This window comes from Myotis brandtii, unplaced genomic scaffold (genome assembly GCF_000412655.1).
Source record: "Myotis brandtii unplaced genomic scaffold, ASM41265v1 scaffold36, whole genome shotgun sequence".
Taxonomy (NCBI): domain Eukaryota; kingdom Metazoa; phylum Chordata; class Mammalia; order Chiroptera; family Vespertilionidae; genus Myotis; species Myotis brandtii.
This window is the reverse complement of record NW_005363836.1, coordinates 414,301-430,349: the sequence shown is the minus strand read 5'-3', so window position 1 is coordinate 430,349 and position 16,049 is coordinate 414,301. Positions and strand designations below refer to the sequence as shown.

At 34.3% G+C, this 16,049-nt stretch overlaps 1 protein-coding gene across 7 annotated transcripts in view; it reads right to left on the bottom strand.

Annotated features, from left to right (window-relative positions):
* LRRC7 (leucine rich repeat containing 7) overlaps positions 1-16,049 on the bottom strand; it is a 498,579-nt gene that overhangs the window by 95,267 nt on the left and 387,263 nt on the right. For 6 of the 7 annotated variants that reach the window (XM_005871895.2, XM_014544330.1, XM_014544332.1 and 3 more), the window contains exons 14-18: positions 13,941-14,010; positions 10,808-10,907; positions 7,832-7,956; positions 5,660-5,908; positions 543-743 (exon numbers count right to left, since the gene is read on the bottom strand). In XM_005871895.2, coding sequence (XP_005871957.1) covers positions 543-743; positions 5,660-5,908; positions 7,832-7,956; positions 10,808-10,907; positions 13,941-14,010 — 745 coding nt within the window. The remainder of the gene's footprint in view (positions 1-542; positions 744-5,659; positions 5,909-7,831; positions 7,957-10,807; positions 10,908-13,940; positions 14,011-16,049) is intronic. The other variant, XM_014544333.1, reaches the window with a different exon arrangement.

Below are 16,049 nucleotides of genomic sequence, written 5' to 3'. Positions count from 1 at the left end.
TAATTCAAAATATGGGACTTAAACTCCCATGACTAGATTGAAAAAAGCTAAATTTCAAAGTTATCTCCCCCTTTTTTCTTGTTTATAGTAGTGTTTCCTAGAAGATTGTAACCTAAACACAAAAATATTTGAAAAATTTTTGGCTCAAAATCTGATCAGGAATTTTACTGAGATTTGCAGAATAAAGAAATCTTCAGTTAGTCTCTTCTAATGACTCATACAATAAAAGTTTGAGGTTGCCAAAAGACTATCATGAAAATGATATAATGCATGTACTGGCTGGGTGAGCAAATTATTTTTTCTGTGTATATTGGAACTTTTGGAGCTGTATTAATGCTTTTAGGCCATGAGGGTATCACTTATCTGTGATTTATTAAATGCAACTCTCATAGTTTGAAAGAGTAGAGAGACTCCATTTATATTTTGGGAAACAAAATGTACTTTTAAAGGAAGATCTATTCAGTTAAAAAAAACCACACGTATGACTTAGTAATTCCGAAAAATCCAAACCACACTGGCAATTACCAATAACCTTGAAATACCTCCATTGTAATCTCCTTTGGGGCTACAGGCCACTTGTGTTCATATTTTTCTTTCACAGTTTGCTCCGTGTTAGCAGTTGGATTTGAATTCTCAATACGCACTCCATGGCTTGGCTTACCCACCAGATTTTGAACAGATTTTACCATATTCTTTAAATCCTCTGGGTAAGGAGTTGGATATCGTTTTAGGTTTATTTCAACCTAGAAGTTTATAAAAAGAAATTTAATATCAAAATACCTTCGGCAAGCATGTTCACAAAACTACTCCACTTTATGTGTAGTAGTAGAACCAAATGCAGTATAGTGAGTGCTGAGCTGGCTGAGAAACTGTTCTGTAGAGAACACTTAGAGTTCTTCTCTTATTCTGCTTGTGGGATTTTTTCTCACCCCTGCCCACCCTTCTAGAATAAATACAATTTTTGGGTTATATCCTATGTTTAGACCTACCCTATAATGGTTGAAATAGCAGTACATCCAACACTTAAGTGACAGTTAATCTCTGAAAAATGTAATTGTGACTCTCATTTGCTTTTATATTTTCTTGAGAGGCTGTCCTTTTCCCTACATAAATTATTTATAAGTAATTATTTTGATATTAAAAATATCAATGCAGGTCATGAAGGAGACCCCAAAAGATTTATAAGTAGGATGAGTTATCACTTATTTAAAAACTCAGGAGGGGGCAATATCTGCTACTCAAATATGCTTCAGCTTTCTGTTAATTGGTATGTTACATCAAAAGGTAGGGTAGCTAATTCTTTTTAACATTTAAGAAAACATTTCAGGGTGGCTTTAAATTTAATTTTTACCCTAATAAAGTAACATGCTTTGTAGATAATGTCTTTTATTTCTCTTACACTAAAAAGAAATAAAAAAATTGTGAACATTTTCTAAGACATTCTAGGCAAACGTCAAATTTGGCTTATGTTTATTCAGATATTATTTCTATACTTGAACTCCTTTTTGGTGTATCAATCTGACTTTAGAAACATATATTAATGATTATTTTTCCCATTTAACTTAGAGAAAATGTAAGATATTTCATATAGAATATTGAAACATCAGAGTACTTACATGGAATAGATATAAACTGTTCATGCTGATTAAAAGGGAGCAGGGGGGAAAATAAGGGGCAGCTTTACTTGGCCAGGCTTGTTCCAAAAATTATGCCTTTTTGTATCTGAGTAGAACCAACTTTACAAAATGGAATGGTTTATGTGATTGTGGCGAGTATGTGTCTGTGAAAGTGTGTGGGGGTTGAGGAGGAGCAAGGGGAAGAGAAGCTGAAGGAGGAAGAGTGGGAATGAGAGAGAGAAAAAGAAAGAGGGAAGGGCACAGGTATATACACCCCCACACACCCATGTAATTCATGGGATGTAAGAAACCATGATAGTGGTATAGATCTGAGGATTATGAATATGAAATCAAACACTTTTGCTCATCTGCAGTTTTAGCAAATCCACCAACTTTGTTATTCTAGTGTTTTGTCTTTCTTGTGGCTCATTTTCCTTCTCAAATATTGGCATTGGATGATTTCTAACATCCCTTTCAGTAAAAAATACAAAATTATTTTCCCAATTACTTTGGAAAGCTGATGAAAAAACAGATAATTAATTTTGCTAGTGTATGTATTGTTTAAATGTAATTTAATCTCTTATACTCCCAAATAAATAAGGATGACATTAATAATATATAGAAATAAAGTTATAAAAATATAGCTCAAGAAAAAGTTCGACTTTACAGAAAAAGTGTAAGTTGTTAGAGTGTAATATAAATATATTTCAGGGCACTTAATTTATAATGCATTCTTAAATAAACATAAAAAGAATGATATCAATGCTAGACAAAGTCTATTGGGATGCATGCATCTTGGATCTGCTGTTTAAATTGTAGTAGAAATGTTAATCACTAATTAAATCTAAGTTTAAAATTTTATTGTTGAACTTGTTTAAAAGCATTTGATATCAAAGGACTAAAAAGCAAATACTACATTTAAAACTGTAAACTATAGAATGGTACAACTATAATGCCAATTAAAACATCTTTTAATTTTTAATAATTAGCAACATATGAATGAGAAATAATTCTCAAGTAGGGCACTAAGTTAAAATTCTATGTTCCTTAAAATATCTTCAATGCTGAAATTGCTTCTAATTAAATCAAAGGCAAAAATGTGAAGCATTCTTCTTTAATTGAATTAAATACTTCACTGAATAATGTAATATATTTTTGTAGATGCTATGTCCCATCTGACACAATTATATGGCTATTTACAAATGGCTATAGTACGAATATTTTCTGTTTATTTTATAAGCAAATTAATGCAATATTTTGGTCACATCACCAGAATATGTTTGAGTATTTCATCTCTATAAATATTTTTAAATCTAGAAACAGAAGTGGATTTACCATGAAGTTAATGAAGCTTGTGCTTTAGGGCCTGTCACTTGCATGGGTTGCTTCCAAAGGCTTGTGAGAGGCCCTGCTTATGTATTACACAGTTATTTTATATTCTTTTCCTTAAAGAGGCCCCTCTTAAAACTGTGGAAACTTCAGGTCTCATAAAACTTAGATTTGTTCTACCTATACAATAAGCTCCTTGCTTTCCATTTATTAGTCTACCAGCCGAACCTAAATTTAAGCCAGATTTACCCCGATCAGCTATCAATTTCTACTTATATAATACTAGAGGCCCAGTGCACGAAATTCGTGCACGGTTAGGGTCCCTAGTGGCTGCTGGCTGGGGCCTTCCTTTGTTCCGCGCTGCCCCCTGGTGGTCAGCACACATCATAGTGAGCAATTAAACTCCCGGTAGGTTGAACTCCAGAGGGGACATTTTGCATATTAGGCTTTTATATATATAGATGAGAGTGATAATGTCTCTCCCACACGCTTAGGCTAATCTGGAGCTAAAATGAGATAATAAATGTGATAGTCCTTTGAAAATTTATAGATTCTATGCAGAGGTTAGATACTGTTTCTAATATATTCTATTTATGTATTTTTAAAATCTGGATTCCTTCGGTAATATAGATTCTACTATATATGTCTAACTGCAATACCATACTGTCTGAGTGATCTTTTTTCAGATTGCATGCAGCAACACTATCATTTATTTAGTATTTGCCATGTGTCAGGCACCAGGCAAAATGTTTTATAAGGATATTTAACTTATTATTAGCTATTTATATAAAACACATTTCATTATTTACCACAATTTTAAATATAAATAATAAATTATTAATTAATAATTATGATAAATTATAATTACATATCATTTAATTTTCACAAGTCATTATAGCACCTGTTCCTATTTAATGGAAAAAAACAACAACCCAGGGCTCAGACAGTGTAAGTTACTTGCCCAAAATCACATTGCTAGTAGGTATCAAAGCCCAAATTCAAACTCAGGTCTTTCAGTCAAAAGTTTATGCTACACAAATATTACTTGACTCAGAGCTATTCTCTGGTACAGGTGTAGCACATATTTGTACTCTCTTGTGGAAGAAATACTATAAGTCTAAAATGTTAATTTTATTGATTAAATAACATAATTTCAATTTTTTACAACATGAAGCTAACATAGTAGTTTATAATTTATTTTTAAATTAAACTATAATTTTATAATTTTGTTATATTTGTAAGCTCTGTGAAAGCATATTTTATACCATGTCCCAGATTGTTTTTCCTTTCTACTCTTCAACTCATGTGTGCTGTACTTTAGAAATGAACAAACATGATCATAAACACAATTATATTAATAGGTCAGCAATGCCCAAATACAAAAGCAGTTTCTTTATATTTCTAAATATATAGGCTAGGAATATTCCTTTATTCTAATATGGGATGAATATATATGTAAATTCACTTATTATACACATAGGTGGGAAAAATCTGTCAATTATGCTCTTACCAAAATGTTGTGTATATCACTCACCATAAAGTATTTGCTCATTTTACATATACATTTTACTAAAATGCAAAATTTTTACTGAAATGCTACTTTATTTTAATTTTGGAAAATAGAAGCTTTTCATAAAATTCTATATATCTTAGATCTAAATAAAGTGCAGTAAATGCAAATAGCAGCTGCAAGATGTTGGAGACTTCCCCAAAATGTAGCAATGAAGAAAGAATTAGTGTTAATAGCTAGGGCATTTAGACGTGATACTTGAATTCACACAGAACTGTGCTTTTCTTATATAATGATTAAATTCTATTTTGATTTGGTTGTAAATTCCAGTAAGAGAAATAATAGTTAATGCTTTGATTATTGTTAAATATCGTATTCTAGGAATTAATTAGAACATTTTACACACAAAGAAAACATATAGCAGTTTTAGTTAGGAAAATGCATTCTCAGCTTGCCTTATATTTCAGAAAAAATATAAGACAATAAGAATCTAGTCCATTACATGTGGATGGTGAAGTTTACAAAAAATGCAGTGTTCTTTCACATCCCATCAAGACTCCCCCCCACCGCCCCCCGCCCATTAAACTCTTGAACCCAACCCACAGAGATAAAGAAACCCTATTTGCCACAACTCCCAAAACAGTCTTCTCTTACAGGAATTCTCGTCATCTGTGCCTTCAAATTAAAGGTAAATTGATGCTTTTCAACAGACACCATCTTTGTGCTTAAAGTTCACTCTCAGCAAATCTCAATTTATTCTCAATCTATTTTAAGAATCAAGTTTAGTTATTTAATCTCCCCCAGAATTAATATTTTAAAAAAATGTATGCATGTGTGAGGACAATTTAGATTTTTCTCAATAGCGTCATCAACATTCTGCTTGACTATTGGTATTCCCACACTTTAAATAAAAAGGAATCTTTAAAAATAAAAACATAAAAAATGAAGCACCCACCTCAAAAACCATGCCAGCTATCCCCCCATTAGGCACTTCATATTATGTTCCCTCCCCTCTGACTCAGGTCTCCCCGCCCCATTGCCAATGTCAATGAACAAAAATTAAATGGGGATCAAACATTGGCAGTTGGTACGTTTCTATGATCAACATTTCTTACCCCAAATCATGCAGAACATACCCCTTAAACCACTGTTCCAAGGTTGCCTCTACATGGGGGATTCTCCTACCCCAAACACCTAGGCCTACCTGTCTGCCACTTAGAGAGGGAAGAGTGGTGGATTGTGCTGCAACTGGCAATGGAGTGCACATGCTCCTTTCCTGCTGGAGGCCACTTATACAACCCCATGCCAGCTGTGGGTCATTCTGGGGGACGGGCATATCTTGGATCTGCTGATCACACCTGGCCCATGGTGTGCAGCAATCGCCAGACAGCCTGGCAGGTTGGAGAGTAATCCCACGCTGGCCCCTTTCCCAGGGGGCTTGGCAGGGGTGATCCTGTGGGAGAAGGAATCTCCATTTTCTGGGAGAAAGAGGAGCACTGTAGCAATACTTTCACTTTATCATTTTTCTACTCTTGATTTTTTTTCATTCTGGGTAATGCATTTAAAATAACCATCAGAAAAATTAGTTTTAATTCCTGTAATAAAATGGTACCAATATCATATGAAGCTAAAGCGTTGCAATTTCTTCACACAATGCAGCATTCATATTGCACTGTACACACTATCAGTAAGGCATTATATTCTAGTCCATTTGGAAGTTGGTGGCATAGGTCACTGGTTCCTTTTTAAATTTTATGTAAATTAAAGGTAAAATTGTGTTAAGTTGAATGTACATGTAATGAACCAGAAAAGTGTGATTTCGTTTAAGATTTCAGCATATTCCATGCATCATATTTTCTATGATGATTTATTTAGAAGTTTGTTTGTGTTCTAATTTGTCTAATAGCCAATGGCATTGGAAATATCCAAATTAGTCGAAGTAAAGTAGAATGAGATTTAGGAAACACATATGGTTTTACCAAAATATAAATAAAACAAATATAAATGAACACAGAGAAAAATGCACTCTAAAATATAATGAATGTACTCTGATTATAAACAGACCTGAGTACATAACACACAAACAGGACTTCTAAATAATTGTTTGCATTGACTATATTTTATGTTTTCATTGTCACATATGCCAGAGTATATTAAATATACTCTTTTCCTCTTGGATCCTTTGAATATAGATTTTTAGGAAGAAGTGCATAGTTTTTTACATCGGTGGAGTAAAACAATGAATCAAAGGTCCAGTATAGAATGCATCACCCACTGGTTCTGGATCTAATGTATAAGATCCTAAAGGTTTTTGTTTGTTTTTAGTTTGGTATTATTTTTTTCTAGGAATTCACAATAAAAAATGTCTCTGGTTCTTAGATAGCACTAATTAACAACCCAGAAACATTTTTTAACTCAGATTTTTAACAGAATTATCATTTTGATTTGGAAATCCATATAGATATGCTCTGTCAATTACCTTACTGTCTAATTCTAATAAGGTTCCAAAGTGTGTTGGTTTAAAAAAAAGTTTATAAAATGTGGAGAGGACAGAAAAGAACACATTATACAATCTAGAACTACTAATAGAATAACTATACAATTACCTAGGAAATTAGTACCCATGATAAAAAAAGTGTACAAAGAATGCCATAAAAATAATGAGAGATTCAAGATGTTGCTACAATGATAATATAAAGATCTGATATTGATAAAATCTATATCAATTCTGATCTTTTTAAAGTTAATGAAAAATATAGATTTTAAAATTCAACCTCATTACTTGACTTAGATTGGTTCCAATAAAAGATTTTAAAAAATATGCTTTAGAGTTAAAAAAAAAATGAAGTTATTTTCTCTAAGGAACATCACCTGTTATTAGCCCTCACCTCCTTTAAAATTTGTCCTCATACTTAAGAAAACTCATCAATTCTTCTCAAAATATCCCAGGAACATAGAATCTTTCAGAGATTTTAATACCAATGTACTATATTCATCCATCGGCTCTTCAATAAATGTGTAATTTGGTTTCAACAGTCTGCATGATGTTTTGTTCAGTGATGAAAAAACACACATTTCAGTGTATCAAAGGATATATAAGATGCTCAGGAAAAGCCCATCATCCAGATTTTTTTTCCTGGCTTTTTCTCACCTTGCATCTCTTTCATGCTATTCTGTAAGATGAATTGGGACATTCGTCTCATTCTCAAGCAAAACAGTGCTTTCAGAATTACCATTCTGCTATAACGGAAGGTACCACCCTGAGACTTAAAGATGTATCTGACCATCTAGCAGGGGTCACTCCATTTGTTTCAAAATCTATTTGAATAAGAACATTGAACAAGCAAAAGTAAGAAACAACAATTAAAAGGTTCACCTTAACTTTCCCAGCATTATCGTCATCTTCCTTTTTGTCTTCAAATTCAAAGGCAACAGTCATGCGTTGCTGTCTCTGCTCTTCCCACAGTGTCGGGTTAAAGCTGTCACTGTCTGACTGGAAATCTACAGTTAAATTCCAAAAGATTGTTGCTTACTTTTACATAAAGTATTTTTAATAGAGCTTAGTACACTATGCAAACAATGGTGATAGGTACTACAAACAAATACAAAAATTTTTTAAAAGGGGAAAAAACAAAGAAAAAAGGGATATAAAGAGAGAAAGGAAAAAAAAGGAAAGGAGGAGGAAAGTGGGAATAAAATTCCCTTGTTATTTGTTACATGGTCTTTAAAATATATATTAAAAATATATATATTATTGATTTCAGAGAGGAAGGGAGAGGGAGAGAGAGAGATAGAAACATCAATGATGAGAGAGAACCATTGATCAGCTGCCTCCTGCGCACCCCCTGCTGGGGATCAAGTTCGTAACCTGGGCATGTGCTCTTGACCAGAATCGAACCTGGGACCCTTCAGTCCACAGGCTTATGCTCTATCCACTGAACCAAACCAGCTAGGATGGTCTTTTAATATCTTAACACAATTCAGGTTTCCTAAGTATACTTTAATTATATATTGAGGTTGGGAAGTTTCCAGTGTAGAGAATGAGCTCTTCATAGGACAGAAATAATAATTGGACTAAACATTTTTAAATATTATCTGTTTTAATCTTTAATCCTCGCCTGAGGACTGCTTAGAGCAGTGATGGCGAACCTTTGAGCTCGGCATGTCAGCATTTTGAAAAACCCTAACTTAACTCTGGTGCCGTGTCACATATAGAAATTTTTTGATATTTGCAACCATAGTAAAACAAAGACTTATATTTTTGATATTTATTTTATATATTTAAATGCCATTTAACAAAGAAAAATCAACCAAAAAAATGAGTTCGCGTGTCACCTGTGACACGCGTGTCAGAGGTTCGCCATCACTGGTTTAGAGAGAGGGAGGGAGAGAGCGAGAGAGAGAGAGAGAGAGAGAGAGAGAGAAAGGCATTAATTGGTTGCCTTCAGTATCCCAGGTATGTGCCCAGACCTGGAATCGAACCAACAACCTTTCAGTGTACAGGAGAGGCTCAAACAACTGCACCACTTGGGCCAGGCTTATCTTTTTAATCTTCACAACAGCACAATGGTAATACTAACATCACCCTCAATTTACTAATGAGAAAACTATATCTGAGTTTTAAGACTTGCTCAAAGTCATGCCGTTTCCCTGTGGTGTATACAGGATCCTGTTCCATGTCTGTGTGATTACAAAGCCCATATTTGTAACTACTAAACTGTGTCTGGATTTTATAAAAGGTATTTACTAGATAACAATGGTTTTGTAAAGTGTCTAAGATTGCACCATTGTGTGTTTTGGGGGTAAGGTGGAGTCGGGGTAATGGAAGGGAGTTTATTTTTAGGGTAACAAACGTGAAAAATTTAGTCTTTAACATGAAGGTCTAAATGTGTCTCAACTTAAGGGAAAATAAATGGCTTATAAATCTTTACATCAAATTGCTGGCTAATGATAATATCTTGTTTTTTGTTGCAAGGTTCTGAAAATTCACTTAATACACTTCTGCCTGAAAAACCAGAGGGTGAGTTGCTTAAAGTTCAAGAAAATTGTTCTAATACTAACTCTTCTTTCCAAAGGAAACTAAAGCAAAACAAGGCTAATTCCTTAACCTCACCTTACCTAAGTAGACCCTCCTCACTCCCCGTAACAAATTAGAAATTTAATCTGTGGGACTGGATCTCAGAAATAACCAGTGCATATAAGGCAGTTTCACTTTTCTTTACATCTTTTTAAGAGAAATATTTTGATAACGTAGGGATATTAAAATGTAAATATAAGTAAAGGTAGATGAATAAAACATAATTCTTATAAAAGTCTTTTCTTATACCATCTATAAACACGGTGGCTTTTCTTTCCTAAATTCAAAAGATCAATTTTATTAAAGTCTGAAAAATGCATATTAAAGTGACTCTTTCCTTATCCTACTTCTGTAAGTCAAATATGAATAAAAATATCCTAAAATATTCCAAAATGATTCATTTATGTTCATATATCAAAGACTAAAGATATTTCTTATAATTATCCCTGATAATGAGAAATACATATACCAATAATTTATTTTAAAAGTTAGTCTCATTAAAGTGGATTGAGTGAATTTAACTGACTGGTGGATTAAAGTGGATTTACTCGTTTAAGAATGACAGTGACATAAGACTAGAAAATGTGCAGGAAAGCCTATGCTGTCTTGGGCTAAGTGGCCTATGCTGAGTTCCAAATTGTAAAGGGCAATACTGTTTTACTAGTAAACACTGTATGAATAATGTGGCCATAGGATAGAAGATTTAATTATTGGAAAAGGTTTAGGTTTTTCAAAAAGTACTCCTATCATAATTGCTGATGTTGTTTAGGGGAAACTCAACTTGAAAAAGAAAGAACAGTCATCATTTGCAGGTCATCTTTTTGTGGTTGACTCTTAACATGAAATAATTTGGGGCCTGGGATCATTGGATTAAATGTTTAAATTTTGTTCATGAAATTAGTGAACGCAGTAATTAAACCAGCTTTCTGAATCTTCCGTAAGATTTGACTCTTCTTCGCTCATTTCAATGAGCTGGGTACCACATTTGGTCAACTAATCCTGGGCCTTGTAATCCATCAAGAGAAGTTGATCCTAAAAGTCAATTTTCTTATGACAAAGAGAGAGAGTTATGTTTTTGGAATCTTACTTAAAATATTATAGTGTGAAGACAAGATTCATACTTAATAGCTAACCTCTAAATAATTGATGTAAGTCATGTAATTATCTTTATAGCCTTGCCCACATGTTAGTATTCCTGGCCAAAGATCAGAAGAAAATGATTCTCTTTGGTCCATTATTATATAAGTTTGGGAGACATTTCTACTGACAATTTACCTTCATCACCACGAGGTTGCTGGGGAAACATGTAGTTAGTCAATACTCTTTGCTTTGTTTCTGGATGGGCTTCAGTTTGTAAAGGGATAAGGGCTTTGGACTGGAAGTAAAAAAACATAAATTAGATCAAAAGCTAGCAAATATGCAGAATATTTATTTTATGTATGATAATGATCAATAGTCTGGACTCACCAAGCTAAATGAAAAATTAAAAGAAAAGCAAGGAAAAAGTAATGAAACTAGAAATTATAACATAAACTAAGACTGTTGCTGGGAATATTTTCAAGTTCTAAGGTATTCATAACGAAATGTTCTTTTTCTCTAGTATACTCTTTTACAAAATTATCCATCCTCACTGAGCAATGTCAGTTTCAATCCTGAAGAGACCAAAAATGTATTAAATTGTTTAAACTAAGTAAGCTTTTGGTATGGCTCTATATATCCATTCATTTTCAAAAGCTGTTGTCCAAAAAGCACCAAATGGAATTTGCTATCAAATTCATGCTATGCAAGATAATCAATGAAATTAATTAGGTTAAAGCATAAGCATTTATATTTGAGAGCTATTTTGTAACCAAAGACAGGGTCTTAATATATTGACCTATGGATGGCTATGTATCATTCTTTATTAATTAATTTGAGTTCAAAAATACTATTATAAAGGGGTTTTTAGAACTCTGATATTATATATTACTAGAGGCCCAGTGCACGCATTCATGTACATTGAAAGGAAATTAATAAGAAGGTGGCCAGCGGAGTGGGACTGGGCTAGACGGGCTGAATATGCCCTGGAGTCAACCTCCTGTGGTCCCTCCCTGGCTGGCCACACCTGGGGTGGCGCTGGGGCTGGAAGGGCGTCTGCGGAGTGAGTAGGGTCCCTTTGGCAGGTGGGGTTCCTCGGCCTGGCCTGTGGGGATTGGGCTGAAACCGGCAGTCTGACATCCCCCGAGGGGTCCTGGAGTGCAAGAGGGTACTCTGCAAAGTTGCTGTCTCTCAGCAGCTCCTGTGTTGAGCATCTACCCCCTGGTGGTCAGTGTGCATCATACCTTCCTGCCGGTCACTTAGATTTTATATATATACTAGAGGCCCGGTGCATGAAATTTGTGCACTCGGCGGGGGGGGGGGGGGCCCTTTAGCCCAGTCTGCGCCCTCTCACAGTCCGGTAGTCCCACGATTGATTGCCCTGCAGAGGGAGGCCCTGCCCACCGCTGCTGGCTGGGTAGCCTGGGCCTCCCTCTTCAGGGTGATCATGGAGCCCCCCGGCCGGTGGCCTGGGCCTCCCTCTGCGGGGCGATCATGGGGCGATGGCGGGGCCCCTCGAACAATCGCATCATACCCGCCTTGGCGGTGGCAGTCAGTGCTGGGTTGCTGTGGCGCCCGCGACCCAGGAGGGACCAAGAGGTCAGCAGTTCAGCCCGCTCACCAGTACCCACCCACCCGAACCTGCTACGCACGCAGCCTGGCATTTGGTTGTCTGTTCAGTCATTTTGGACGTTACAGACCCTGGCTCTTTATCTATTACAGTGGTTCTCAACCTTCCTAATGCTGCGACCCTTTAATACAGTTCCTCATGTTGTGGTGACCTCCAACCATAAAATTATTTTCATTGCTACTTCATAACTGTAATTTTGCTACTGTTATGAATCGTAATGTAAATATCTGATATGCAGGATGTATTTTCATTGTTACAAATTGAACATAATTAAAGCATAGTAATTAATCACAAAAACAATATGTAATTATATATGTGTTTTCCAATGGTCTTAGGCGACCCCTGTGAAAGGGTCGTTTGACCCCCAAAGGGGTCGCAACCCACAGGTTGAGAACCACTGATCTATTAGGATAGATATATATGAAAATATACTGGAAATTATAATTTTATCTAATGTTTTAAAAATTAGCTTATTTCATGACATTTATTAATAGGAATGAAGCTCAAAGGGATTTGGGATATCAACTTGTCTCATGAAACTGAGTCAGAAACACATTAAATCACTGTTCTAAAAAAAATTAAATGATGCAGTCACTGTTCTGTTTATTCTCTACAAGAATAATAAATCATGATATTAGGGGATTTTTTTTTTCACAAGGCAAGACTGAATAGACTGTTCCATTACCATAATTCACATTGATTCCAGAAATGCTTTATTTATAATGATATACTGATGCCTTGAAAGATCTGTAGTTCATTGATAAGATTTGAATTTGAATGATAATCTAATTTTTTAGTCAGTAGATGGAAGCAAGTGCTGAAATAACTATAGAAGCACAAACATTATTCTTACACTTACATTCTACACTTTGTAAAGGTTTATTTTAATTTTTCACAAAAGTAGCCCAATACCTAGAAATCTGAACAATGCTGTTTTCATGCTCAGGAAATGATGACAAACTAAATTCAACATGATTTTTTTTTCCACTTGGCTATTTGTATTTTGGGATAAGTGTTTCAAAATTTTAGGATTATAAGAAAAGAGTAAAAGAGGACTAATAAACAATGTCAAAATTGTCTATCATCAATTTTTCTGGTGACAAATCAGATGTCTTCAACTGTTTCTTATTACTTTCCAGTTAATAAAATTATTACCAATTATAATCTAACTTCATGAGAAAGGAAATAATATCAAAGCAATTTTATAGAAAATACTGATAATAATGGCAAAAGATACCTACAAATTTCTTGAAGTTCTAGAAATAAGTTGATTATAATTAAAAATATGAGAAAAAAGGAACATAGAGGATAATAATTCCCTCTTGTGGGGATTGTGGTAATAATTTCTTATTCTTTACCTTCAAAGGTATAATTAAAGTATGTCCTCTAAGGACATATATGTGCCATCTACAGCTAAAAAGCTATAAAAATGATCATTTTGTATATTATATCTCTGAGAATGAAATAGATACTAAATTGAAGCATTAAAAGAGGTTGGGAATTATAGTTCTATTTTGTGTGCAGCAATGAAATACATATCTGAATTGCTACCTTTACAAAAATCTCTCCTCCAGAGGATAAAGAATCTATATTTTATACTAATTGTCAGAGGTATCTATTGTTAAAAAAAGTTAGCAATTCAAAGTTTCAATTATAGTTCATTTTAATAAACAAAATAAATCAGGTAATAAAAGTTCTTACCTGATTGTCAGAAAGCCACAAAGCTGCAAGCTCCTTAAGTTTGGTAAATGAGAATGGTAAATTCTTCAACCTGCAAAAAACAAGAAAATTTTAATAGCATGGGTACAGATGGATATAGTTCATTTTGATAAAGAATTGTTTAAAATACTGTAACATTGATTTAATTCTTCTTCTCCTAATTCTTTCTCCATTGAGTGGCCTAAGCAATCTTTAAAAAGTAAAAACCTCCTTTTTACACCCTATAAATGCTTTCTCTTGTAGCTAGGATAAAATCCAAAATTTCAACCATGTCTTTAAGATCTTACAAGATCTGGCCCCAAGTCTCCCCATAAGCTTCTGCTACTCTTTTCCTGACTTAGTCCCATCAGCACCACTGGCATTCTCTCAGCCAGCTATGAAGGTAAGCCAAGCTTATCTCTTTCTCTAGCATATTCTTTCTCCCATAAGTCACTTGACTAAATCCCACATTTCCTTTAGCTCTTAGTTTAAATGCCATTTTCTTAAAGAGGCCTTTTCTTTTTAAAATAATATTTTTTTTTATTGATTTCAGAGAGGAAGGGAGAGGGAGAGAGAGATAGAAACATCAATGATGACAGAGAATCATTGATGGGCTGCCTCCTGTATTGAGCCCACTGGGAACTGAGTCCACAACCCAGGCATGTGCCCTGACCTGGAATTGAACCATGGCCTCCTGGTTAATCGGTTGATGCTCAACCACTGAGCCACACCAGCTGGACAAGAGGCTTTTTCTTGACTACTCATTTAAATTATTTTTCCCAATCTAGTCACAAAGCACCTCATATTTTCCTTCCTTAAACATATCACAGTTTATAATTATGTATTTATTTTTGTGATAAAAACAACCCAAACTATTAGATATCCTCACAAAAATGTAGGCTCCATGAGGGCAAGGGGACATGTCTTTCTTACTATTAAAAGAATTTACAGCTCCCAACATTATTTTGACTCCTGAAAGTATGTCCTTAGGTTCCTTCAGCGTTCATACATTGTGTGAATCTTTAAAAATGTCATTTTGAGATAGATGGAGTTTGGCATCAGCCTTGGTATTCAATAAAAATTATTTGTTTAGCTTTGGCTCCAGCATTTGGAAGGCCAAATAGCCAAATGTCTAGTTCAAAACACTATCTGACATTCTTTACATTGTGCATAATCAATAAATAGTGATTATCATGACAGCTAGGCAGCAAAGTAATACAAACAAAGCATGCCAATGGATTTGTTATTTTCTTCATGTTCACTTTTGAATACAGATAAACATTTTAGATATAACTTATAATGAAAATTTCCTTACATCTTTAATATGCTGAAATTCTATTAGCCAATTGATAAATAAATATATTTTGATAATGGAAAGGGAAAATGTTATTGTAACTGCTTCCACATACAAAAATTAGTTCCCACAATTTTTGTATGTGGAAGCAGTTAAACACTTTCATATAATTTAGTAAATATGCAAAGCTATTGAGAGCCAATACAAATACCAAAAGAGTGTGTATTAGCTAAATGACTTTAGGAAGAATATAATAACCTTTCTGAGATTATTAATATTTATAAAACATAAATAATAATATAAAGAATAAAATATATTAATTTATCTCATAATTCTCTTTTTATAGACTTGTTATACTAGCATTTATAACATTAACCCAAATTACTCATAAAAGCTGTTTCCAATTTTTAGTTATTTAATTTCATGTAAGACAGAAACTATCAAGTAAGGTCTTATGGGGAGAATTTTTTGCATCATGTGTCAATGAATTAAAAGTAGAATATTACATGAGGGGAAAACTTTCCAGAATAATATATACCATCCATGATAAATTATCATCAATCCAGTCATAAATGTGGAGGATGAAGAATGTTAGTGAAGGATGTTACCTTCATTTTTCCTTGCTCTTTCAGTTGTAGAAAGTGAGCCTTTATTTAGTACCACAGAAGCTGTCTTACAAATCTATTTTATAATATACTAGAGGCCCGGTGCACAAAAATTTGTGCACTCGGGAGGGGGTGGGGGTCCCTCAGCCGGCCTGTGCCCTCTCGCAGTCTGGGACCCCTCGGGGGATGTCCACTTGCTGGCTTAGGCCCGCT